The sequence below is a fragment of the Pristis pectinata genome, chromosome 2 (assembly GCF_009764475.1).
Source record: "Pristis pectinata isolate sPriPec2 chromosome 2, sPriPec2.1.pri, whole genome shotgun sequence".
Lineage (NCBI taxonomy): Eukaryota > Metazoa > Chordata > Chondrichthyes > Rhinopristiformes > Pristidae > Pristis > Pristis pectinata.
The window spans coordinates 90,126,115-90,153,285 of record NC_067406.1 but is presented as its reverse complement, the minus strand read 5'-3'; the positions used below and the strand labels follow the sequence as shown (position 1 = coordinate 90,153,285).

Sequence of the window (27,171 nt, the reverse complement as noted above, 5' to 3'; positions counted from 1 at the left end):
ATTATATATAAAATTTTAAGAAATGTTAAAAATGAGACAATCTTCTTAGATTTCCAAGGGAAACAGAATTTCACAAAGCCTCAAATAGTAAGTTTGCATTCCAATACATTCCAGCTCCACTCCAGGCCTTCCATTAACAGGACTACAAACCAGTTAAACAAGGCTTTTAAGTTGCTCAACATATCAAAGCAGGTGCTGTTAGATTGTTTTTTGAAACTAGCGTAATTTAGGGGGAATGTAACAGAGATGAAGCATGCAATGAGCAACGTAATGAAAGAGAAAAAGGGTTGAAAAAGCTGAAATTCAAAAATCAAATAAACCACAGATACTGGAAATCTGTAATAAAAACAGAATGCTGGAAACCTTCAGCAGGTTAAGCAGCATCTGTGGAAAGGTAAATACTTAATGTTTATGTGACAGAGCACTGGTTTCATGAGGACTGCTGAATTGGAATTTTCATTGTTGGAGTGGTCACAGAGACAGGAAGATACTCAGAATGGCCAGAGGGAGGGAAGTTGCACCAATACGTTGCTTTATTCATATAGAAATACTGGAAGCCAAGAAATAATCTTTAGAGTTTATCTATAATTCGTCACTTTTTCTAAAAGAAGTTCAACCTTGTATTGTGTTTTGGAAGAAATGATTCAAAGGCAAAAGTGCATAAATACTCAATTATGCTTATGTCATTTTCTTCGGTTTGATGACCTAACTTCCTTTGCACTTGCTAATAAATACAAGGTCTGACATACCAAAGCAACACATTCTGAAGGCTGTCAGCTGCTCCTGAAGACCAGAAGTGATACAGACTCGCTGACAATGAAGATTCAGACAACATTTTTGTTGATGGCAGCAGCTGTCATTTGCCTAAGTTATCATGGTAAGTACTAGCCATGCATTTTAAATTAAAACAGGATGATTGGCAGATATTGATGATGGATTTAATTGATTCTGGAGTAAAATAGACATATTCATGTTACTATAAATACAGTGCAAATGATAAATGTAAATGCTTGGAAAGTGTTTGATTATCTGCCATATACTGCTTGAATACATTCATAGATATATTTTACACCATCTTCGCATTTAAAAGGAAAGGGGGTGTATTGCAGGTACAGATGGTCACTGTCTCACATATGAAACAAAATCCAACCTAACTTAGACATCTCAGTAAGGTTAATCTGTGGTGGCTTTACTCTGATTTAAAAATTAAAATACTGACTTCTTTTTGGGAGCTTCAGTGGGTGAAATAAAGCTCTGAGATGAATCAGTGTAGATAAGTTTGGATCCAATCAATCTGTTAATCTAGACTGAAGTCAGTAGCATTCACCACTGGTGCTTTGGACTGTTGTCCCATTACAATTATAATGTAGACATATTTTCATTTTCAAAGGATACATGTTTCAATTCCAAATTATTCAGAGCCTTTCTCTTGCATGCAACTTTGTATTGAGCTGGTGCCCATAACAGGATAGCAACCAATTCAGTTTGAGTCATCTCAGTGAAACACTGAGACCAATTTTACAATATTTTCTGTTAGCAGACAGGATTCCTGTCACCATCAGGTACTCAGAGTTATCCCCATTACCTCTGTAGAATGCACCAGGGAAATTTGTATCTTTAGAGATATTTTCCCCTCAAAAAAAGTATTAAGACTGCAGACAAATTAGGGAAGGATACATATACTACTACATATAAAGATACAGTAGATAGGATATTATAAACATTTATTAACAACATAAGATTTGAATTCTATGGTACAAGACATCAAATAAGGCATCAGGCTACACTAACTCTTTGGTAGAGCAGTCCAAAATTAATCCCATTGTCCCTCCCTCATCTATTGACCTGCATCTACCTCTATTTCAAATGCTTAACCTATTTTTTTAAAGGTGCATTGTTCTTTGCTCCAATTATGGTGTACTAATTCATACTACGTTCTACTCTTCCTCAGGAAGAAGAATTTTTAAATTATTTACTCTGTGACAATTTTTAAATGACAACTGGACATTTTTGATTTGTCAAACAAAGCAAATAACCCTCATAAAATCTTCAATAGTCCTTAATAAAACATAAAACTACTTGTCACCTTCTAAGGTTAAATCCAAATTGTTCCCACATTTCAAACAAATTTGAAAATAATTGTAAAATAAATATTTCACTGCAAAATTTCACATTTATTTGAAATGTGGAGTGCTTTACCTAAGTTTTGCTTTAATGGTATTGGGGGATTTGGAGCTGATGAAAAACCAGAGTTATTTCACTTTGGGTAATTAAAATCAAACTCAATCAATGTCATAAATGTTTACTCCATCTGGGACTGGTGAGGTTCCTTTCAAACAATAACAAATGAGTTTTGATGGTCTTAAAGCGCTTCCTGGTAAAGACAGAGCACAGCATTTTCCAATTTAGACTACTTCAACAATCTCACTTCAATGCCTGTGGAAAATGAACTGATGCATTAGTGCAGTAGGGTGTGCTGTGGCCTCATTCTACAGGTTTCTGTGCTACAGTCTTACTGTGGCATACAAGATACCAACACTGCCTGCCTGAAATGAGAATAAATTCCATTCCTTGGTATTCACCATTCACCTTGATAAGCACAAAATAAAATCCCATTCATAGATTCACAAGAAAGCTTTTTTCCCCTGAGATCTTGCAAGAATTTTCCTGACTCCCACACCTCAGTCATTTAAACTTTATTAGTTAGGAGACAATCGATGAGGCTCAGAAACTGATTGAAGTTTAATCTATGCTCTCAAACTATATCATGTTTAAACTTGGAAAAAATTAGGAGTGGTACTGTTGATCCTTCGCTTAAATTTGAAGATATTTGGAGTCTATTTATTCAATATTTTCACATGGTGTAGATCCCCTTTCAATAACTTTCCAACTTGGAGGAACGGACTTGACGACATAATATTGCTCTGTTTCTACTGAGAAATTTTAACCAAGTTTTTTTTTCCTTTTTTTTGTTGTTTGTTTTTCTTTTAAAAAGTTTTTTTTGTTTAGTTTATATTGTTTATAATTTTTTTATTGATTTGGGTTTTCTTTTAAATTTATATAATAAATCTTTTTCTTTCCTTTCTTTTATATTATATTCATTTACTAAGAGGTCGTTGGATCTACAGATTTTTTTTATATTTTATTGTTCTTTATGATTATATGCTATGATTGTTATCCTGATCTCTTTGTGTTACATGTATAAATATTGATGCTATATATCAATCTGTATTAATTTGAAAACTAATAAAAAGATTGAAAACAAAAGAAGTTTAATCTACGTGTCTGCCTAAATCCCTTGATCGATGGATGGCATTAAAAAACGATAGATGAAGAATCAGAAACACAGAAAAAAATACCTGTCTAGTGATAGTTAGCTAATAAAGGATGTGAAGAGAATGAAATCAATTGCAGAATGTGGGGACACGCGTAACACAAACATTGCATTCTGTAAAATAGAAAGTAATTTATGAATTTTCCTTTGAATTGATTATAATGAAAATCATAAAGCTTGAAGCCAAAGTTCTAAACTTATACAACTAGCAAAATCTCACAATTGAGTAAGAATTTGGAAAACCACATCTTAGATAGAATCTTCTATATTGTAAAGTAAGTTCTTATTCAAGCAAGAAGTCTGAACAATGGTAGCAATTTTATTCACCTACTTTCAACTTTCTTGGTACCATTGTAGACCTTTCTTGTTCTTTTTCTTTCACTGTAGGTCTGTGTATAGCAGGTCAAAAAATCTCAAGATGCAGATGTGTGAAAGTCTCATCTCAGTTCATTCATCCAAGCAAGTTTCAACATATCGACATCTTTCCTCCGGGCCCCCACTGCAGAAGGGTGGAGATTGTGTAAGTACTGAAGTAAATTCAACCTCTCATACTCCAATAGTGAAGCAAAGAATTCAACTTCACAAGTCTGAAAAATTATAGTTTGGTTGATATTTGCAGAGCAGGTTGAATTAATAAATCTTACATTATTTTGAATAGGCAACTACTCATACTGGTAAAATTCAAATCACATATTTATTGCCGGCTCCTTAGACAGTAACTGTGGGAAAATGTAGATATAAACATATTCAACTGTCTTTTTAAGGTCTGAGTTAGTCCTTAGCATGATCTATTTTTATTAAGTACTTTAAGACAATAAAGTTTACAGATGTCACAAAGGCTTATCTGTAATTCATCAGAATTTTACATCAGTTTGCATAATGGCCTTTCTTTTGGTAAGTGCTTTTGAATGTATTCATTTACTGGCTGTCTCTTGTTTAGTAAATGTATTAAATCACTGTTCATTTAAATTGTGATCGAGAAGTCATTTGCTGGAGGCAGTCCCACATCTTACTCATTTCAACCAAGAGGTTTTCTCATTATGCTTTACAGAATTACCCTGAAGAAAGGGATAAAGGTCTGTGTGAATCCTGAAGCTACATGGGTCAAAAAAGTTATTAATATCTTGACTGAAAGGTAAATCATGTTCATTTTTGCAAAATGATTCATTTTTTGTATCATCTGGATTTTAATCGTATGCAGTGCTAGCTACCTACTCATATATAATGCACTACTCACGTTCAATAGAATGCATGTTATGGATGTGAATGAAAGACATGGATTTATAAGACGTGTATTATAAGGTCTTTCAGGACCTTAGACATCTCAAAAGTCATTGCAGCTATTTAATTACTTTTGTGTTATCACTGTTATCATGTGGAAAATGCAGTAGCCAATTTGCACTTGGCAAACTGCATTGTGAAAATAACCAGATAATTTTTATTTTGGTTGATTGAAGAATAACCCAATGTGATAATACTGATCTTCTTTGAAATAGAGTATTGAAACTTTTATATCCACCCGGTTGAACACTTTAATGTCCAGTTTTATAGCTCATCCAAAAGATGACATTTCTCACTTAACTTTGCTTTCGTTCAATCACTAATCTCCTATTAGGATACAATATATTAGCCAGCAAATTTTAATAAATGTGATCAGCAATTAGAACCAAACTAATGTTTCAAACTCTCTTTATCTTTTTTCCTGTCATATTCTAGAAACAAAAATAATGAAGACTCTCTGCCAAGTACTGCAGCAAAACCATTGACAGAATGAAACAAAGTGCCCCTTCCAAAAAGCAGATTAAATCCATTACTGAGCCAAACTATTGCTATTAAGCGCATTGTAATAGTCCTGTCCATAGCTGAAATGTATTCTGTTTGTCTCACCTATATGTTGGTCACCAGATATATGAAAATATATGAAATCCACACAAATCTTTGTAATCTGTTAATTGTGTTTAACTCTTTTATATAGCTTCTGAGCCACAACTTTTGATATACCAAAATATTTTAGTCAATAAATTACAATGATACGAAGTTTAAAAATGCAATGGAATTTTAGTTTTTTGTTACTGCTCATAAGTATCTGAAACAATTATTCCTTCAGTAGAATTAAATGGATAAAATGCTTGAAACTGTATGTTTTAAGCTATTAAGTTTGAACATTGGCCAGTGTTTGACTACAGGATTTCCAGCTCTACAATGTAATCAGATACAATGGTAATGTGAAAACAACACATTATGGAATGCCATTTGAATAGGTGTTGGGCTAGAAATTGAAGGGCTTCTTAAGAAAATGTGTGCTATTGTGTCACTATTTATGGGAAGGGCGGGTATGTTTATACCTCCCGCACCTCACACATCTCCCTCCGTCCCCTTCAACACCCACTCCCACCAGCCAAACAACATTGTGTGGCTGGTGGATGAAGCCAGGTGGGTTGTAGGTAGTGGCTGTGGGGGACGGGTTGGTTTGAAGAGAAGATTGTGGATACAGAATAGGTGGTGAGCCAGCTAGACTTGAGATGGGTGGGTATAGCTTCAGCATCATGCAAAAAGGCAACTAAGGTCCCTGAGAACAAGAGCAGCAAGCATTTTGGTGGGGAACAAAGACCAAGAAAAGTACTTAAAGTGTGACCTACCTAGAAGAGAAAAGACACAATCCCTCTTTTAGTAATGCCAAAACAGACCTCAAACTGTATTGATACGCAAGGTCCACATTATCTTTCACAAGCATGGAATGTGACAAAGAATTTTTCCCAAGTGATGTCAAACCTAGGGTGTTTCAGGAGGGTTTAAACTAGACTGCGAGGGGGAAGGGAACCGGAGGAGTAAGTCAGAGGAAGAAGGGGATGGGGTAAAGTCAGATCTGACAGGTGGAGAGGCTTTGAGGAAGGAGAAGCAGAGTATAGGCTATAAAAGTAGTAAGGTGGATGGGCTAAAGTGCATTTACTTAAATGCAAGAAGCATCAGGAATAAGGGAGATGAACTGAGAGCTTGGATTAGTACATGGGACTATGATATTGTGGCTATAACAGAGACATGGCTGACATCAGGGCAGGAATGGATATTGAATATTCCTGGTTTTCAGTGTTTTAAAAGGGATAGGGAGGGGGCGTGAAGAGGAGGAGGGGTGGCGATACTGGTCAGGGACACAGTTACAGCTGCAGAAAGGGTAGATAATGTAGAAGGATCCTCTCTAGAGTCAATATGGGTGGAAGTTAGGAACAAGAAAGGGGCAGTTACCCTCCTGGGAGTATTCTATAGGCCCCCCAGGAGCAGATCGGGAGGCAGTTTTTGGAAAGATGTGAAAATAACAGGGTTATTATAATGGGAGACATCAACTTTCCAAATACTGATTGGCATCTACTTAGTGCCAAAGGTTTAGACAGGGTGCAGTTTGTTAGCTGTGTCCAGGACAGATTCCTGACACAGTATGTTGACAGGCCGACTAGAGGGAATGCCATATTAGATCTAGTTTTAGGTAGTGAACCAGGACAGGTGACAGATCTATCGGTGGGCGAGCATTTGGGGGACAGTGACCATTGCTCCATAACGTTTAGAATTGTCATGGACAGGGAATGGAGCAAAGAGGACGGGAAGATATTTAACTGGGGAAAGGTGAATTATGAGGCTATAAGGCGAGAACTTGAGAGTATAAATTGGGGTGACATTTTTGAAGGGAAATGTACTATGGAGATGTGGTTGATGGTCAGGGATCTTTTTGCAGGATGTTAGGGATAAATTTGTCCCAGTGAGGCAGAGAAAGAATGGTAGGGTGAAGGAACCATGGGTGACGAGAGAGGTGGAACAACTGGTTAGGAAGAAGGGGGTCGCATACATAAGGTGTAAGCAGCAAGGATCGGAGGGCTCGTGAGGAATATAGAGTAGCAAGGAAGGAACTTAAGAAAGAGCTGAGGAGACCGAGAAGGGGACATGAAAGGCTTTGGCGAGTAGGGTTAAGGAGAATCCCAAGGCTTTTTTCTCGTACGTGAAGAGCAGAAGGATGGCTAGGGTAAAGGTAGGTCCGATTAAAGACACAGGTGGGAGGATGTGCCTGGAAGATGTGGAAGTGGGTGAGGTTCTCAATGAATACTTCTCTTCAGTATTCACCAAGGAGAGGGGTCTTGATGATGCTGAGGACAGTGTTGCTGAAGGTAATGTTCTAGAGTATGTAGATATTAAGAGAGAGGATGTGTTGGAGTTGTTAGAAAATATTAGGACAGGTAAGTCTCCGGGGCCTGATGGAATATTCCCCAGGCTGCTTCGTGAGGCGAGGGAGGAGACTGCTGAACAGTTGGTTAGGATCTTTGAGTCCTCGTTGTCCACGGGGATGGTATCGGAGGATTGGAGGGTGGCAAATGTTGTCCCCTTATTCAAGAAAGGTAGTAGGGCTAGTCCAGGGAATTACAGGCCAGTCAGCCTTACGTCTGTGGTGGGGAAGCTGTTAGAAAAGATTATAAGACATAGGATCTATGAGCATTTAGAGAATCATGGACTGATTAGGGACAGCCAGCATGGTTTTGTGAAGGGAAGATCTTGCCTCACAAGCCTGATAGGGTTCTTTGAGGAGGTGACCAGGAAGATTGATGAGGGTAGTGTAGTAGATGTGGTCTACATGGATTTTAGTAAGGCATTTGACAAGGTTCCGCATGGTAGGCTTCTTCAGAAGGTCAGAGGCCAAGGGATCCAGGGAGGCTTGGCTGTGTGGATTCAGAATTGGCTTGCCTGGAGAAAGCAGAGGGTCGTGGTGGAGGGAGTGCATTTGGATTGGAGGGCTGTGTCTAGTGGTGTCCCACAGGGATTGGTTCTGGGACCTCTGCTTTTTGTGATATTTATTAACGACTTAGATGAGGGGGTGGAAGGCTGGGTTAGCAAGTTTGCAGATGACACAAAGATTGGTGGTGTTGTGGATAGTGTGGAGGGCTGTCGAAGCTTGCAGAGGAATATTGATAGGATGCAGAGCTGGGCTGACAAGTGGCAGATGGAGTTCAATCCAGAGAAGTTTGATGTCGTACACTTTGGAAGGACAAACTCTGAGGCGGAGTACAAGGTAAATGGCAGGATTCTGGGGAGTGTGGAGGAGCAGAGGGATCTGGGGGTTCATATCCACAGACCACTGAAAGTCACCTCACATGTAGATAGAGTAGTTAAGAAAGCTTATGGAATGTTAGCTTTCATAAGTCAGGGGATCGAGTTTAAGAGCCGCGAAGTGATGATGCGGCTTTACAAAACTCTGGTTAGGTCACACTTAGGGTACTGTGTCCAGTTCTGGTCGCCTCATTATAGGAAGGATGTGGAGGCATTGGAAAGGGTGCAGAGGAGATTTACCAGGATGCTGCCTGGATTAGAGGGTATGGATTATGAGGATCAACTATAGAAGCTAGGGCTGTTCTCATTGGAGAGAAGGAGGATGAGAGGAGACATGATAGAGGTATACAAGATATTGAAAGGAATAGATATAGTGGACAAGCCGGCGCCTCTTTTCCAGGGCACCAATGCTCAAAACAAGAGGGCATGGCTTTAAGGTAATGGGTGGGAAGTTCAAGAGAGACGTCAGAGGGAGGTTTTTCACCCAGAGAGTGGTTGGTGCATGGAATGCGCTGCCTGGGGTGGTGGTGGAGGCTGATACATTGGACAAGTTCAAGAGATTGTTAGATAAGCATATGGAGGAATTTAAGATAGAGGGATATGTGGGAGGAAGGGGTTAGATAGTCTTATGTGTGGTTTGAAGGGCGGCACAACATGGTGGGCCGAAGGGTCTGTATTGTGCTGTATTGTTCTATGGTTTCTATGGTTTTCTGAAACATGTATTGCATGATGTTTGATAGCACAGTGAATTCTCTATGAGTGTGCACATCACACAAATAGAAGGCTCAGAATAAATTTTCAGAAGTCATTCATGATCAGGCTTATTATAAAATCACCTGGAACATAAACTTTGTACCACACAAGGGATTTCTTGCCCATTGTTCAGTGTCCTGAATGTAATGTAGCACAGCTAAATTGTTATACTGTTGGAAATCAGTTGATGAATTATTTTGTAATCGTGGGTTTATAAATAGACAATGTTAATACACAATCCCAGTAATTGTTTATTCTGTTAGTGTTTCATTTCACTTTTTCATGTATCATTAGAAGTCTTTACATATATCCCTGGATTATTTTTACAAATCTACATTTACAAATGGGAACTGTAGAATATGAGCATGTGCGTACCTTCAAGAACTATGTGTAACAAATTGATATAAATTTTGATGCTTTGATAAATCATGCATGTTCATCTCCAATAAAGATTTTATTTTGAAGCTCTATCCTTGTTAATCACTTTACTGACCAGTCATGTAAAATATTCTACAGATGTTATATATAGAGACCAGTATGGGATGTTGCTGCTTGGGGAAGTAGCAGGACACAAACCAAATGCAAGGTTTGAGAGGTGGGTCTTTGGTTACAGCAGCATTAATGACAGGCAGTGGATAAAGTGCTTATGTTCGTGATCTTGAGAAGTACCAGAAGCCTCAACGATTTGCCCTGTGGCCAAATAAGTGGAGATGTTCCTGAGCATGAACAGTACAGTCAGGGCCCTGAAGGAAGGGACAGAACAGAGCAACACTGGCACAGGAGGAAAGAGGGAGGTACTAATATTACTGGTGCATGGGCCAGAGACATTCAAAACGACTGTGAATTTATTAACTCCATAAGATGAGGTGACTTAAGAAAGTATTGCAAAAACTTTGAAATAATACTTTAACACAGTGCCTTCAAAGGTTTTAAGAGTTGCAAATTAAGCAATTGCAACCAAAGTACACTGACTAAAATGTGAGATTTTCAGACTTTTTAGATCAAGTGCTGTGGGGTTATTTAATATGTGTGCTGTTAACAAAATAGAACTCGAGCAAAACTGTTTGACTGATCTTAAACTTCAAAGGATCCAGAGGAACAGCCATCAGTATGGAAATGTTTTTCTGAGGGCACCGTGCTAGGGTGCAAATGGGAAACAAGCCCTCGGAAATGATAGTGGCGCTGTGATCATCTACTTGACGATCAGGTCATGTGGATGCTGCAAATGGGTTCAATGGGAAAACAACTGAATGCCCAAGTCGGGAAGGCTGAGGATCGCATGGGTGTTAAACACAGGGAGCCTTGAAATGGATGTCATGAAATTCCCATTTAAGACAACTCAATGAGTTAACTGCTACAGAAAATTCACTGTCACAGAAGATTCACTCGACTGGTTCCAGGGATGGCAGGTTTGCTACATGCGGAAAAATTAAGTAAACTTGTCCTGTATTCTCTGGAATTTTCAAAAAGTGAGAGGATGTCTCATTAAAACTTACAAAATGCTTACAGAACTGGGGCCAGAGAGGCTGTTTCCCCTGTGGTGGAGTCTATAACAAGTGGTTACATCCCAGAATAAAGGATAAGCTATGCAGAATTGAGATGAGGAAAAATTTCTTCACACATTGGGTGATGAATCTTTGGAATTTTCTATCCTGGATAGTTGTGGAGGCTCAGTCATTGCATTCAATCAAAGATCTGATGTCTGAACATTAAGGGAATCAAGGGACATGGGGATAATGGAGCAGGAACATGGCTTTGAAATAGAAGATCTGCCACAATCTTCTCCTCTGCCATCTGATTTCTGAACTGTCCATGAATACTACCTTGTTATTCCGCTCTTGCGTTATTTATTTTTGTGACTTATAGTAATCTTTATGTCTTGCACTATACTGCTGCCGCAAAACAACAAATTTCATGAAATACGTCAGTGATAATAAATCTGATTCTGATTCAGATTCTGATCTTGTTGCCTGCACCTGCTACTATTTTATATGTTCTTATGAATAGGGCACATTACAGTGCAAGACCCAAAAAAGGGTAACTGTTTACAAAGACTGTGGTCCCTAGTTCCCTCAAATTCCTGGGAGAAACGATGCAGACCAGCACCTTTAAAGTAAGATCCATGCACTGGAAACAGAGAGTGAAGACGTGGAGACAGGTATGTGGAATGGAATTTACTTTGGGAGAAAATGTATTGTCATGAATGTTGATAGTCACCTTATTAATTGACAATAAGTATGCATGTTGATACCAAGCAAGTTGATTTATTATGAACCACAATGTCTATCAGAAATACCTCAAACATCTTCCCTTGCGGGAGAGTAAACTAGTGATGGACACCCATACAAAAAGTTATGGCACAGAAGAACTTTTGGGTCACCAGTGCAGACCATGGGTCCAGTTACCTATTGATGGTAACTAGACTCAAAGAATGCATGCATAAGAGGTTGCCAAAAGATCAAATGATTTAGAACCAAGGGCTATGGGAACATTGTACAGCAGTGAGTGGCTGATTTTTCCAGAGGTGGAGCTGTAATGCAAGTTAGAAGCATCAATGAAAAATATACATTTTGAGATTATAGGAGTGCTTTTATGAAACACACACATTTACTCTGTTATCTGTTCAGGTATCTGGTTGCAAGAGCAGTTCATTTGCCACTGCGTTGATTGTGGCAACACCTGCAGATGAGATGGAAAGGCAAAGTTATGGAACACAACATCAAGTGATACAGAAATTCAGATCATGGTGAGATGCTGCAAAGTGAAGGGCAGCCCATTCTGTGTATGTTCAAAGATTCAAAGAAGTTCAAAGAATCATTTGGACAGTGAATATTTGCAGTGCTCTGTAGCAAGCAGTTTAGAAGAGGAATCTGTGATTTGCTTGAAAGTTACAAGAAAGCCACTTCACTGGAGAGTTAGGCCAATGGATGTAATGTGGCAAGAATCCACCTCGGGTGGAAGGCAATAAGCTTGCTGTAGGATTTGTAACAAGTAGTGACTGAGGCTGGATGAGGCTTGAGAGTGTGTGATCAATACGACCACTATTGTTCACTGAATTACTAAATGAGCTAATTCAAGATCAGGCTGAGGTGGATAATTTGGAGGAGGATTGAATCATGTTGCAGAGGTGAATTACAAGTTCCAAAGATCCCATGAATCATATTTCCCTCGTCCTCGATTTAAGTTGGCTCCAGCTATTTTAACAAAAGTGCAGGAAAGGCAATTGAAAACAACAATGACTGAGATGAGTGCACTGGAAACTGTCCAGAGAGGGAAAGTCAGAGTGACAACTTTCTACCTTCATAAAGCTCCAGTGTCCCCTTTCAAAGGGAATCTGGCTGCCCATCTTGTAATAATATAGCAGTATTTAGCATGTCCACATACATGTATATGATTTAGTGTGCCGGTATTCATTTCATATGGTACTCACATTGATTGTTAAAACCCTGTTTATTGAGAGAAGTGCAGGAAATTGCCTAATCAAGGAATGGTCACTGTAACATCAACATGAGGGTCAGTGGAGCTGAACTGAACAATGGTACGAAGAGGAGATAAAGATGATGCGTTTACTGATGAAATAGCCAGGTAGACTCCAACACTAATTGAAGGAATAAACAAAATACATTTGTGGAAAGTGAAGTGTAACAAGTTGTGCGAGACTTGGGCTCACTAGAGAAATCAAAAGGCTCATAGAGAGAGGGGCTTGGGCCCGCCTGCTTGGTTGACTGTGGTCAAAAGCTCTCAAAGTCAGAGGACCAGAGCTTCAATCAACATCAACACACGCAGTCCATTGGAAACCTGCACAGCGAGATATCCGTAAGGGAATGCCACCAACTGGCAGAATCCAGGCTGCAGGAGAACATGCTGAGGGTTGCACTGAAGCCTGGTGCTGCCAACACAAAGGCTCTGTGGTGAAGGACCACACTCTCAGGTCTTTCCACTACAGGATATGGAGGGGCTGAGTCAGGTAGGAAAGCCCCTCAAACATTGAAAGGTTGTATCATCTCAGGGGACCAAATGAGTGACAATGGTGCTGTAGTTCAAAACAAAGTGTTAACGATACTAAATGTATTGACCAAATGACATTCAGAATGTAAAAAGTTTTTGCACTGTGCTTTTTCTCTTTGTATATATATTTTATTGTGAGTAAGGTTTATTTCTGAAATTAAAAAAAATGTGAGAACTGGTCATCTGTGATCAGGTAATAGCTGTAATCTCAAAGTAGCTGGGGGTTGTAACAATAAAATAAATTAATTTGACATGACTCTGAGATCTTGATCTTGAAGTAAGATTTCAGCAGCACGCTAGTGTAGCAGTTAGCATAACTCCATTACAGCGCCAGCAACCAGGTTCAATTCTGCCGCTCTCCGTAAGGAGTTTGTATGCTCTCTCCGTGTCTGCGTGGGTTTCCTCTGGGTGCTCTAGTTTCCTCCCACATTCCAAAGACATACGGGTTAGGAGCTGTGGGCATGCTATGTTGGCACTGCAAGCATGGCGACACTTGCAGGCTGCCCCCCGCACAGTCACAGTATCTCAAAAAGACACATTTCACTGTGTGTTTCGATGTACATGTGACTAATAAATATGTATTTATAGATATCCAGCTATCTACCTTTTGGGAATCTGTTACAGTGTGAAGTGCATACCAATCCCATTTCTCCAAATTTTGAAAGACCTAATCAGCACTTTTTTTGTAAAAAAAAAAGCACTCGGCAAAAAGACGTTTGTTTGAAATTTTTGGTGCCAAGTGATGTTCATTTGAATTTCACAAAAATATTCTGGTCTATCATTGCTTTACTTTCATAGCCTTCCAGGCGTTTGTAACTGTTTCCACACCTGTCAGCCACCCACAGGCTACCAATTGTTAGCCATTTTAATTCCCCTCCCCATTCCCACACTGACGTATCTGTCCCTTCCTCCACTGCCAGAGCGAGGCTAAATGCAAACTAGAGGAACAGCACCTCATATTCTGCTTGGGTAGTCTACAACCCAACGGCATGAACAATAAATTCTCCAATTTCAGGTAAACTGCTCTCCCTCTGTCCCTTTTCTCTCTCCTCCTGATCTGCCCAGTGCTTCCTACACCCACCCAGCCCCCCATCACCCTGTTCCTTTCCTCTCTTCCACCCACTCCATTTGCTCATCACCCACACACTCCTCCCACTGGGCTCCCTCCCCCCACTGATCCCATCTGTTGGCAGAACAGAAGAGGGTGAATAGCATCTTTTAATGGATTCCATACCCTGGGCGATAGATCCAGCAGACTAAATGCCGAGGGTTTACAAGATCCGATAGCTGCCAAAAGCTCTGCTCGTTCACAATAGAATGGTGATGGCCAAAAGCATCCTCTTTCGGTTGCCATTTCTCAGAACAGCAGCATATACGCAGTCTCTGGCCTTCTCCTCGATGAACCACAAATTTCTTAAGATCCAACATTGTCTCCTACATGAAATCTTTTTTGCATTAGACCCAAAATAAATACATTAAAAGCCATACTTCTAGATACCACAGAAATCACTGAACTTTTGCATTTACTCCAGCAATGAAGAAAGTGCACATATTTCTCTTGTGCTTTATTTTTAAATTATTGAAGATTCAATAGGAAAGGAGGAACTTGGTTATGCAGGCAGATGATTAGCAATTGGCTGCTCAAAGACACTTGATCTGAAATGATGTTCAGGGATTGAGAGATTTATTATTTCATCGAAACTGGGTAGTATTTGTCCATCCAAAGCAGCTAGATCCACCAGGACTTTGCATGGCAAATATGGTCGATGCTCAGCAAACTGCAAATACCATGACACATGATGCTTAGTCCAAGGTCCCTCTTTATTGAGGAAAGAAAAGCATTCCTTGCAGATTCCAATCACCTCAGATAAATTATTGGTTAATAGCTGCTGTTCTTGCAAACCACAAAGATTGGTACAGGTGACAGCAAAGAGAATTCAGCCAAATGCCATCCATTGACATTATCATCTTCTTTGAAGAGCACAGGAGGAACAGACTTCCAAAAAAATGCACATCAATGTTATCAACATTTATAAGATTCACTGCATATTCACTGCATTGAACATTGAACCCATTTCTGTTCAAGAATATGAAGGGGTTAATTCTGAGCAGTAGCAAAGCTACATGAATATTATTTTTTAAACATTTATACAGCACGGTAACAGGCCGTTCCGAGCCAACGAGTCCATGACGCCCACTTAAACGCATGTTAACCTACCCGTACATCTTTGGAATGTGGGAGGAAACCAGAGCACCCAGAGGAAACCCATGCAGACACGGGGAGAACATACAAACTCCTTATGGACAGCGACGGGAATTCAACTCCGATCGCTGGCGCTGTAATACTGTCACACTAACTACTACACTACCGTGTCGCCCTAATCTAGGGACACAAGAGACTGTAGAATATTGGAAATCTGGATCAACAGACAGAAAGCTAGAGGAATTCAGGAGGTCAGGCAGCAATTATGGAGGGAAATGGACAGTCAACGTTTCAAGTCGAGACCCTTCATCAGAACTGGCCATTATCTATATGGCCTGTCCTGCAATATTATCTATTATGTATGCAATATTATCTATTGCACCTTGCACATTGGGAACCCAATTAATGCCATTAGAAGCCATGGCCATTTCATGCTGCCAAGCTCAATGAATTTTCCTGCCGTCCTGACAAAATATATACTGCCCTGCACTGTTCCCCCCCCATCATCCCCCATCCCATCCCCCTCCCTTTCAGTTCTTCCAAACATTGCCCAGATCACATTCAGTAGAATTTAAATTATCAGCTTTGTGATATTCATCATGCTGGTAACTGCACACACATTTTCCAGATTTTGCTGAACAGAGTATCAGGAACAGTCCAAATAGTAACATCAATGTTGAAGCTGACAGCAGGAACCAATAGGCTCTCCACAATAAGAATGGTTAGCCTTCACCCAGAAGAAATTTACTGGCTACATACAGGAGACAGTGTACATCATGAAACAAGCAACTAGAAGGAGTAAGACAGATTCTGACAATTGTGGAGCAAGAGGCCACTGGGGATTCAAGTTGCCCAACCAAGGACACACAAGTTGGAAAGGAGTGGATTTCATAATAGGGTCCCAATACGAAAGGTACTTTATGGAAGAACAAACCAGCATGCTCTCCATAGGTTTCTATTAGAACAAAATTGAGATCACAAGGCCAATTGTGCCAGCGCTGGCTCTTTGAAACTGTCCAATATGGATGCACAAACCAGCTTTCCCCATTACTTTGTACATTCAAGTACATATCCAATTGCTTTTTGAATGTTCCAAGGGAATCTGATACCATCACCAGAATTGTACTCAATACACCTAGTGAAACATTACCAGAGACAATAGAGAAAGCTCTGCTCAAGGGACAGTAAAAGGGAAAATTAAACCATAGTTAGATTTTGTCCATGAGTATTCCCATTCTCTGATGAAGGAGAATAAGGTTCCCTGTTGAACTGGAATATCAGTGACTCCAGCTGTATGATACCATGGTAGCCTGGCCTCACTGGAGGAGATTTCTCCCCAACTTCTATAATTATCCCATTTATTATTACAAGGCAGATATCATCTTTCAACATCCTGAATTGTTCACTGAAGGTAGTTTGTAGTTTTCTTGTCATACCCCAATGTTGACCCATGTAAGAGCAGAAGAGATTCAGAACGCTCATAAGGATGGGAACTATGGCTCTTTGGGCAATGTCACAAAATCTAGAAAAGTAAAATTTCTTGACCACAAACAATCCTCTTCCTTGTGTTTGTCTTGTTCTCCTAAACACCTAAGTTATTAAAAGGTGTTTTCTTGGTAGCATTCAGGTGAGAGAATTTTTAAACCACAATCTGGGATCAGTCGAGTTTCAAGGGAGAAATTAAGTATCACATATTGCAATACTGCTTCACAAAGAACATTCCCATCTTTCACAACAGCAGGCTAATGATGGAAACCCACTCCCTGCAAATTCCAGCCCAAAAGCTTCTGGCAATACTCCTAGCTGAAGAACAAACTAAAAATGAAATAAAACATGACCTGCTGCATAATTTGCTGAGTATTGCCAGCTGTTTTTATCTTACATTTCCAGCTTTGGCAATTTTCAACAGTTGAAGTATTCTTATTGCATTCCTTTCCCTGCTGTAAATAGATCAATTCCTACATTAAGCCAATAGATTGAGCAACATCACTTAAATGTGTTTGGTGTTACATAAGATCCTCAGCATATGCCATTTGCAATAAATCATCTGTGCTGGTGTTTATCATCCAAAAAACTCATCATCCTGCTTGATCTAAAAATACTACTATACTTTTGTTTTTTTCTCTCATGTAACATCTGTAAGCTTTGCCATCTTAAAAGTGATTAATAAACACAGATCATGCTGTGTAAAAACTCAAACCTTAAAGGCATCTCTGGTTTTGTCTCAGTTAGTCTTTGTGTTGGAATGCTCCACATTCAAACTACACTCTGTAGCCTAGCTACGTGCTCCCCAAAGTGGAGACATCTTATTTGCAGTTACACTGTTACCCGCAGAGCTCTCAATTGTTATGATGACCTTGGCTGTCTGGATTGAACACTCAGATACATAACCCTGGCACTTTAAGACTCCTGCTCATGGCTGCGCACTGCTGTGCTGGGAACCCAGTGCAAACCCAGGCTCACTGCTGGTCCTCTCAGAGCAAGGATCACTCATAGCTGGGTGCAGAGGAGCTGCTGCAAGGGCTGGAGTGAGTGGGTCAACATGGTGATTATGGGTCAGTTCTGGCTTCTGGCAGCACCTGCTCCATCCGTAGACAGATCGCTCGGATCCTACGTTCTCCCTCATCACCTCCTGTGGATGCGATGGCTGCTGCTACCTCCCCTTCTTTGTTTGGCTCCGCAGCTCTTCCTAGCCCAGAGACTTCTCCAATAGTAACAAACTCAATGGCCAGCGACTGCCTGGGAAGAACCATGCAGCTGAAGAGAGGGAGACAGCAGCTCCCATCACATCCAACAGGTGGTGATCAGAGAGATCGTAGGATCTGGGTGGTCTATCCACATACCGCAGCCACTGCCAGTCCCCAACAATGGCCCGTAATCACCATTTTAGCCAGGCTATGCCCCAGCCCACTATCTCAGCACTGAGCAGCCACACCCTTGTCCCAAACTCACCCAACACAAAACCTCACAGGTAGCCTCTCCCCCTGAATCATGAGTGATTCATTTTTGGATCTGCACCAAGCTCCAAGTACAGCAGCACAGTAGTGTAGCGGTTAGTGTAACGCTATTACAGCACCAGCGACCCGGGTTCAATTCCGGCCGCTGTCTGTAAGGAGTTTGTACGTTCTCCCTGTGTCTGCATGGGTTTCCTCTGGGTGCTTCAGTTTCCTCCCACATTCCAAAGACGTATGGGTGGGAAAGTTGTGGGTATGCTATGTTGGCACCAGAAGTGTGGTGACACTTGCGGGCTGCCCCCAGAACACTCTACACAAAGATGCATTTCACAGTGTGTTTCGATTTGAGTGTTGACCAGAGAGCCTGACTTGCTATTCTAATACAGTAAGTCTTGGGGGTAAATTCTGAGAACTATACTTATTCAATGCATCTTTATTTGAACTTATACAAATTCTTCTGTGTACACAAAATGTATAAAAAGAGGAAGCATAATGACTATAGGTTCTTTTGTGTCACTGCTTGCAAATAACAGAGGTAGAGCAGTCAACAAATATCCTTTGTTAAAGACAATAGCTCTCAAAAGACAACAAAAGACCAAAACCCATACTGTTTTGTGCACCAAGTTTTTAAAAGTACCCTTATACTCATACACTAAAATGACCAATTTCATTGAAGCAGGGTTTCCATACTACTCTTCATCATATCTTCAACCTGAAACATAGAATTATATATCTCTCCACAGATGTAGCCTGATCTGCTGGGTATTTTCAAAATTTTCTGTTTTTAATTCCATAACAGTTGCTGTGATGAAGAAAGGCATAGATGTACAACAAACAGCACAAAATTTGACAGCTTGTTTGTGCCAGAAAGTGGATAAATTACATAATGCCATAATACAAGACTTAATTTGCTCTATGCAATTAATTATCCACCAGCTTTATGTTAAGTTTACATACGATAATTTCATGAGTTATTCTTCTAATAGGTAAATGGAGTTCAGCCAATTTTCAAGAGTAGCCATTGCAATAAAGTTTAAAAATGAAGGTGTATATTTTGTAGCCACAGAAGGCAGTGGAGAAAATAAATAACAACTTAATATCATCAGAATCTATTGCAGCTCCAAAAAAAAGCACAAACAAAAATCTATCCAAGCAAAGTTATTTTTAAATAATGGGTCATCAACTTCCAAAATTCACCAATGATACATCAAGCAAATTAGAATGTGAAAACAGTTCTTGAAGATATCATCCAGATGTTGTTATCTTCCTTAGTATTCAGCAATGTGCCTAATTTTCTAAGGTTTAATCAAAATGATTTTAAAATTCATTACATGCCCATCATGGCAACTAAATTTATTCACTAATTTGTCCTTCATGTTTTTAAATAACTTCTGCAAGTTCAAAGCCTTGCATTCATTCAAAAATGCAAGCTTCGACCAGGGACTTGTTTTTCCATCAGAGTTGATGGGAAGTTATGAAGTAGATGTCTGTGCATTTCAAGCATATGCAAAGTGTAATCTGTGCACACATCGAAAGTTCAGTCTGTGGAATTTTCATTAGTTCTGACAATGAGTCTTTGACCTGAAGCATAACTCAGTCTCCCTTTCCAAAGATGTCATGCAACCTGCTGAGTGCGTCCAGCATTTTCTGTTTTTATTTCAGGATTCCAGCATCTGCAGTTTTTTTAAAGTTTTCATTGTAGAATTTTTCAATTGATATCTCTGGAGCTCTGAGTTGATGTAGAAGGATGTATCTTCCCATTTTGGAAAAAAAGGTTTTTTTTTTCCTTCCTTTCCCAAAGATTTCAAAACAGAGATAAATCCCCCAAGCTTGAAATCAGGCAAGTTTCATATTGAACAGAATGTACTTTTGTTCATGATTCGAAAGAGAACCATAGGTTAGGTGTTCATCATGTTCCTGACTTCTGTACATACAGTGCAGTGGAGTCAGGAAGGCACCATCACATTTGGCCTTCCACTCTGCTTCTCGACTCAGCAATGTGGCCAGGGAGGAGCTCAATCATTCTGAACACACTTCATTTCTGGCTTTACATGACTTTACACCACCAAATTGGATTGAAAGGCAAGTAATTGGTTAGGTGTTTCTATGTTTTAATCAATATTAATTTAAATCAATTTATCAAGTAAATTTAACTGTGAACTTTAAATGTATCAAAGATATTTAGAAAATGTTGAAAAGGCCATTGTCTGCACAAGCTGATTGCAGCAGTTCAAATGCCCATGAAGGCAGATGAGGTGACATGATATGTCATTTGAGGCCCAGTTATTGGCCATGGACTGCTTGGCTTTATTGGACAGCTGTGGCAGTGACATCTGCTGGGACATAATGTCATGGTAGCCCTAAGAATCACACAAGAAATAAACCAGAGGCATAGTTTTACATTGAACTGCCACTTTTTCCCCAGCATAAAGACAGTGTTTTAGAAATCCTGCACAACTGTAGAGCTCCAAAACTAACTGGCCAATCTCCACAGACCATTTACTGTCTGCATTCTACATGGGGTCTAATGGCAGAACATGACCTTGCTGAGATCCCCCCCCCCCCCCCCAATACTTACCCTTGGGGAATTTCTCTCATATCACATCAGGTTAGACACAATTTCTATTGGAATTTATATCTTTGTATCTAAGTGGTAGTGGTAGCTTTGCATGTCAAGGTTGCCACAAGAAAGGCAAGAGGCAGAGCTCTCAGTGGTGTTGGAATGGTGGTGATGCCGGTGATTCAGGGCTTGGAATGTGCAACACTGATGGCAAGGATTCTTCCTGTGACTCTCCTGGCTGGCTAATAAATAAGCCTTAAAAGTGATGACAATGGGAATTTGGACAGTTCTCTTTCTCATCTGATAAAGCTCCATACAGTAAAACATCGCATTTCCTATTATGCAGCCACACCTAATGCAGAACTCCATGTTAGGATTGTCATCTTTCAAGAGGGCTATCATTTTCTCAGTATAGAAAGATACCTCCCAGAAGCTGTTTTGAAGTGTGCTGTTCTAATAATGATGATGCTATGTCAGTGGCTTCTTGTTCCTCGTGACCTCTGTTACACAAGCTTGATCAGATCTTTTGTTGTAATCTCTTCAAATGCAAATATCCAGCATTGAACTTGGTCTCAATTGCCAACTCAACAATGTCTACTCTGAAATTTGTCAGGTCTGTAAACCCACAGGAATCATGCACACAATCTTGCAATATTATCTTCCACATACTGAACCCACAAAATGAATCTATCCATCAGAATACCAAAATAGCCCTTTAAGAAAACACACCTTCCAACTAGGTATATCACAACCATCTGGATTCAATACTTTCAACGATTTCACATAATAAGCATTTGCAATATTTTATGACATCATTCCAGTTTTCCTTCCACAGCCCTTTAGAATTTCTGCTCGTCATTCTGCATTTTCATCTCTTCAAGGCTTTTGTTACATTACGGTAACCAGAAGAGCAGGGGTCCTGCTTGTGGAATGAACAGAGGTGTTCTGCAAAGCAATCACCCAAGCTGGATTTGGTCTCTGCAATGTAGAGACCATACCATCAGCAATATGTACAGTATATTAAAACAATTGCTCTCCCTGTGGAATGTCTTGTTTGGGGTCATGGACAGTGGGAAGAGAGGAGGCAAAAAGGTAGATGCTGCATCTTTTGAGATTGCCGGGAAATTTTTATTTCTTTATAGAGATCCCTATAATTGTGTTCAGAATTCAGAATCAGATTTATTATCACTGACATATGTCGTGAAATTTGTTGTTTTGCGGCAGCAGTACAGTGCAAGACATAAGAATTACTCTAAGTTACAAAAATAAATAATTAGTGCAAAAGAGGAATAACGAGGTAGTGTTCATGGACAGTTCAGAAATCTGATAGTGGAGGGGAAGAAGCTGTTCCTAAAACGTTGGGTGAGAGTCTTCAGGCTCCTGTACCTCCTCCCCAATAGTAGTAACGAGAAGAAGGCATGTCCCGGATGATGAGGGTCCTTAATAATGGATGCTGCCTTCTTGAGGCACCGCCTCTTGAAGGTGTCCTTGATGGTGGGGAGGGTTGTGCCCATGATGGAACTGGCAGAGTCTACAACCCTCTGCAGCTTCTTTCGATTCTGCACATTGGAGCCTCCACATCAGGCAGTAATGCAACCAGTCAGAATGCTCTCCATTATACAGCTGTAGAAATTTACAAGGGTCTTTGGTGACATACCAAATCTCCTCAAACTCCTAATGAAGTAGAGCTGCTGGCGTGCCTTCTGCATGATTGCATCAATGTGTTGGGCCCAAGACAGATTCCCAGAGATGCTGACACCCAGGAACTTGAAGCTGCTCACCTTTTCCACCACTGACCCCTCAATGAGGACTGGAGTGTGTTCTTCTGACTTCAGCATATTCCATATACTTCAGAATATGGAAGAAAATATTGCTTCATATATTATATGGGATAAAACTTAATGCAAAGATTATTATTAGAATATTTCAATGTACTTAGGAACAGAGTTTAGCCTACACTCAGTTTCACTTACGTCTGAGCATTAAAAGCAAAATAAGTTTCACTTCATCTATAAGAGAGGAGGGATGAAAAAGCATTCCAACACAACACATAGCAAATAGCAGGGGCCTATTCTGGAACATCTAAAAGAGACATACGAATGACATGAAAAACCCCTCCTTGGAAGCAATACCTTCAAAGAGTATTTAGTTGAAACTACAAACCCAGTATAAATTTGTGGAAATACTTTATAAATAAGCAATAATTTAACCACGAATGCAAACTTTGTAGAAACAAAAAAAAACTTGACCAAATGTGTTTTTGACAAAACTATTTAGCAGAAACACTCAACAGTATCTGCAGTATCTGTTAACAGAAAATATATTTTAATGCTTTGTTTGAGGGAAGTCTAAAAGAGATGCAATTTTTAAAAATTTATTTTGTGGTTTTGGTATATGAAGGAAGTTATTGCCAGCGTGAGTGCATGCACAATTCCTGTGGGCTTATAGACTTGACAATTTTCAGAAAGGGCGTTGTCTTGTTGCCAAAAGGTCACTGCATAGATGTTGAAGAACTCAACAACTTATAATAGAAAGCAAGGTAAACTTCATCAGAAATTAAATCTCAATCAAGTGAAAGAGACAAATTCAGTCATGAATTGCATTATTAAAATCTATTTAACCATAAGTATATCTGGAGTGATATGTCAATAATAAATACTACTATTTCATTCTTCTTCATTCATAAGTACAACATTAGTAATTGCTCAGTTACAGGAAATTCATCTGTGAAGTGTATATTTTAAGGACAAGTTCTACAAGAAACTTAACCATTGCTATATCTTTTGTTTTAAACGGGTCAATAATGTGATATGGTTCATGGTTAAGCTTCTTGGAATTTAAAAAAAATGAATAGGATATTGGTGTCTATTAATGCTCTAAGCTCCAAACTAAACCAAATGACTTCAGTTCCACAATAAAACACACAGTGAACAAGCTATAGCTCTGGAAGAGAAAGCTGAAGGATAACCTGATGGAGGGCTTTAGAAGGGAAAAGGTCCTGCTAGGCTGGATGTAAAGATGCAAAGATGCTTCCACTTGTGAGGCAAAAAGCAGAGAGGCCATAAATGTAAAATGTTTACAAATAAACCCACAGAATTTGAGCGATTTGTTTTTCACCCAGAGGATTACTAGAATGTGGAAACTATGCAAAGTAGTAGTTAAAAGATGAGCACAGATTCATTTAAAGGAAAGCTAGATTAACATAAGGAAAGATGGAAAAATATCATTTGTAAATAAAAGTTGAAAATGAGGCAGCATCAAGCATATATTAATATCTGTGGTCAATGACCTTTCATCAGATCTTATGAACTAACTAAAGTCATACATCCCAGAAGCAGGCCCTGCAGCCCACCAGAATGTCCACATTGACCATCAAATACCTATTTATACTAATCCCTTTACCAACACTTTCCATAATTGCTGCTTGACTTGAGTATTTTCAGGATGCTTTTTTAATTTCAGATCTTTAATAGCTTATTTTCAGGCAAGATCAATGAAGTTATCCCTAACCAATATTTATCTGTCCAATCAACATTACCAAAACCAGGTGATCTGGTCATTACTGCATTGGATGCAAATCAACTGCCATGTTTGCTTACATCACAAAAACGATTAAACTTCCTAAGTATTTCACTGCCTGTAAAACACATTGGATTGTCTTGGAGCTGTAAAAGTCATTCCAAAATTGAAAGTCATTCTTTTCTGCACCCCCCCCCCCATACCCCAAGAGAATACAAATCACCAATTTGCCCTTGAACACTTGGTTGATCTAAATCTGACATTGCTGTATCCACACATCTGTCCCAATTCCACCAGCCCTCCAAGTTTTGTATTGTCCACAAATGCTACCAGTTTACACCTAATTGTCATTAGGGAAGGACAATAAGGTTTGGGAACCTTGGATTATGAGAGGTTGCAAATTTAGTCAAAAACAAAAAAAGGAAGCATATGAGAGGTTCAGGAAGCTGAAATTGGCCAGGGCCTTTGAGGAATATAAAGGAATAAGGGTTTAAAGGGGCCATGAAATGTGTTTGGCAAGTAGGATTAAAGAGAATCTCTAGACATTTTATACATACATTTAAAACAAAAGAATAACTAGGGAGAGGGTAGGACAATGGGGGGAATTAATGCCTTGAGCAGGTGAAAATAGGTGAGATACCAAATGAGTACTTCTCATTGGTATTCACCAAAGAGGGCATGGGAGGCTAGCAAGATCAAGAAGGGGGATGCTAATATCCTGGGGCATGTTTATATCAAGAGAAACTGGCGTTGGACCTCTTGAAAAGCATTAAAATGGATAAGTCCCCAGGGCCTGTTGGGATCTATCCAAGGTTATTAAGAGAGATTGCTGCGGCCTTTTATCCTCTTTAGCCATAGGCAAGGTCCCAGAAGACTGGAGAATAGCCAATGTTCTTTCTCTGTTTAATAAGGGCAGTAGAGACAAACCAGGAAATTATAGGCCAGTGAGCCTTGCATCAGTGGCAGGGAAATTATTGGGGAAGGTTCTGAAGGATAATATCTATTTACATCTGGGAAAGCAAAGATTCACTAGGGAGAATCAGCATGGCTTTGTGGGGGGGGGGGGGGGTCATGTGGTACAAACTTTATTGAGCTTTTTTTGAGGTGATGAACTTGATTGGATGAGGTAGGTATACATGGACTTCAAAAAAGCTTTCGATGAAGTCCCTCATGATAGGCTGATCCAGAAGATTAAGGCAAATGAGATCCATGGAGACTTGGTGGATTGGATTCAAAATTGGCTTGGCCAAAGAAGATAGAGTAGTGATGGAGGAGTGTTATTCTGACTGGAGTCTCTGACCAGTGGTGTTCTGCAGGGATTAGTGCTGGGACCTCTGTTGTTTGTACATAAATTTTTGGATGGAAATATTTGGGCTGATTAATAAGTTTGCAGACAACACAAAAATCGATGGAGTTATAGATAGTAAGGAAAGTTGTCAAAGGATTCAGGAGGATTTAGAGCAGTTAGAAATGTAGGCAGAGAAATGGCAGATGATATTTAATCTTGACAAATGTGAGGTGTTGCACTTTGGGAGGTCAAATGTAAGAGGAAAGTTTACATTAAATGGCAGGAACCTTGGAAGCATTGATGTACAGAGGGATATTGGGGTGACAGTCTATAGCTCCCTAAAAGTGGCCACATAAGTAGATAAGGGGTAAGGGTGGTGTAAGCATGCTTGCCTTCATCAGTCAGAGTGTTGAGTAGAAAAGTTGGGAAGTCATGTTGCAGCTGCATAAAACTTTGGTTAGACCACATTTGGAGTATTATATGCCTTTCTGGTCATCACTTTATAAGGATGTGGAGGCTTTGGAGAGTGTGCAGAAGAGGTTCACCAGGATGTTGTCTAGTTTATAAAGTACTAGCTATAAGGAGACATGGATTGGATGTCTCCAAACTTGGACAAGTTGGATTGTTTTCTCTGGATCGTTGTAAGCTGAGGGGCCACCTGATAGAAGTATATAAAATTATGAGAGGCATAGATAGGGTGGAAATGTCAAAAACTATGGGGCATATCTTTAAGGTGAAAGGGGGAAGTTTAAAGGAGATTTACATGGCAAGTTTTTTTTAAACACAGAGTGCTAGATTCCTGCATCGCACTGCCAGGGAAGGTGGTGGAAGCAGATAAGAAAGCAACATTTGAGGCATTTAGACGGATACATGAACAGGCAGGGAGTTGAGGGATATAGACCAAGTGTGAGCAGTTGTGCAATTTAAATTGGCATAATGGTCAGCACAGACATTGTGGGCAGAAGTTCCTGTGCTGCACTGTTCTATGAATTTCTGATTTGTACCATTAACTTGCATTTGAAATAGCAGCCTCCACTCTTTTCTGCAGCGCTTGAGTTGGTACTTTTCCTTCTTACCTTGAATCAATACCCACTGTTTCCTACTCCTAGATTTATCTGAATTTCAATAATTTTAAGCTTCCAAGAGAGCCTTGCCTAAACAATGAGACATTTAGAATGGCAATTTTCTACACAAGCCCTAAAACTGCAGGAAAGGTTTTCATATTTCCAATATATGAAGCTTTGCATCAAAATCTATGAACTTTTTCCACAAGTGGTTTTAAAATCTGCTGCTAATCAGATAGATATAAAAAAGGTCATGGGTCAGAAGATAGCATTGCACATAACATTATTAAACCAAAGCACAACTTTCCTATTAGTATCTGGTTAATGAAGGAAATAAGTTGTTTAGTTTTGCAAGATGTTTTTGCTGCAACATGACAAAAATAGTGCAGCAACATGAGAT

At 39.6% G+C, this 27,171-nt stretch overlaps 1 protein-coding gene across 1 annotated transcript; it reads left to right on the top strand.

Moving 5' to 3' along the window:
• The first annotated feature begins 778 nt into the window (after positions 1–778).
• LOC127567370 (interleukin-8-like) lies at positions 779–5,181 on the top strand. Its single transcript, XM_052010218.1, has 4 exons — positions 779–877; positions 3,722–3,854; positions 4,386–4,469; positions 5,051–5,181. The coding sequence occupies exons 1-4, from the start codon at positions 817–819 to the stop codon at positions 5,106–5,108; spliced, it is 336 nt and encodes a 111-aa protein (XP_051866178.1). The 5' UTR covers positions 779–816; the 3' UTR covers positions 5,109–5,181.
• The last annotated feature ends 21,990 nt before the right edge of the window (positions 5,182–27,171 follow it).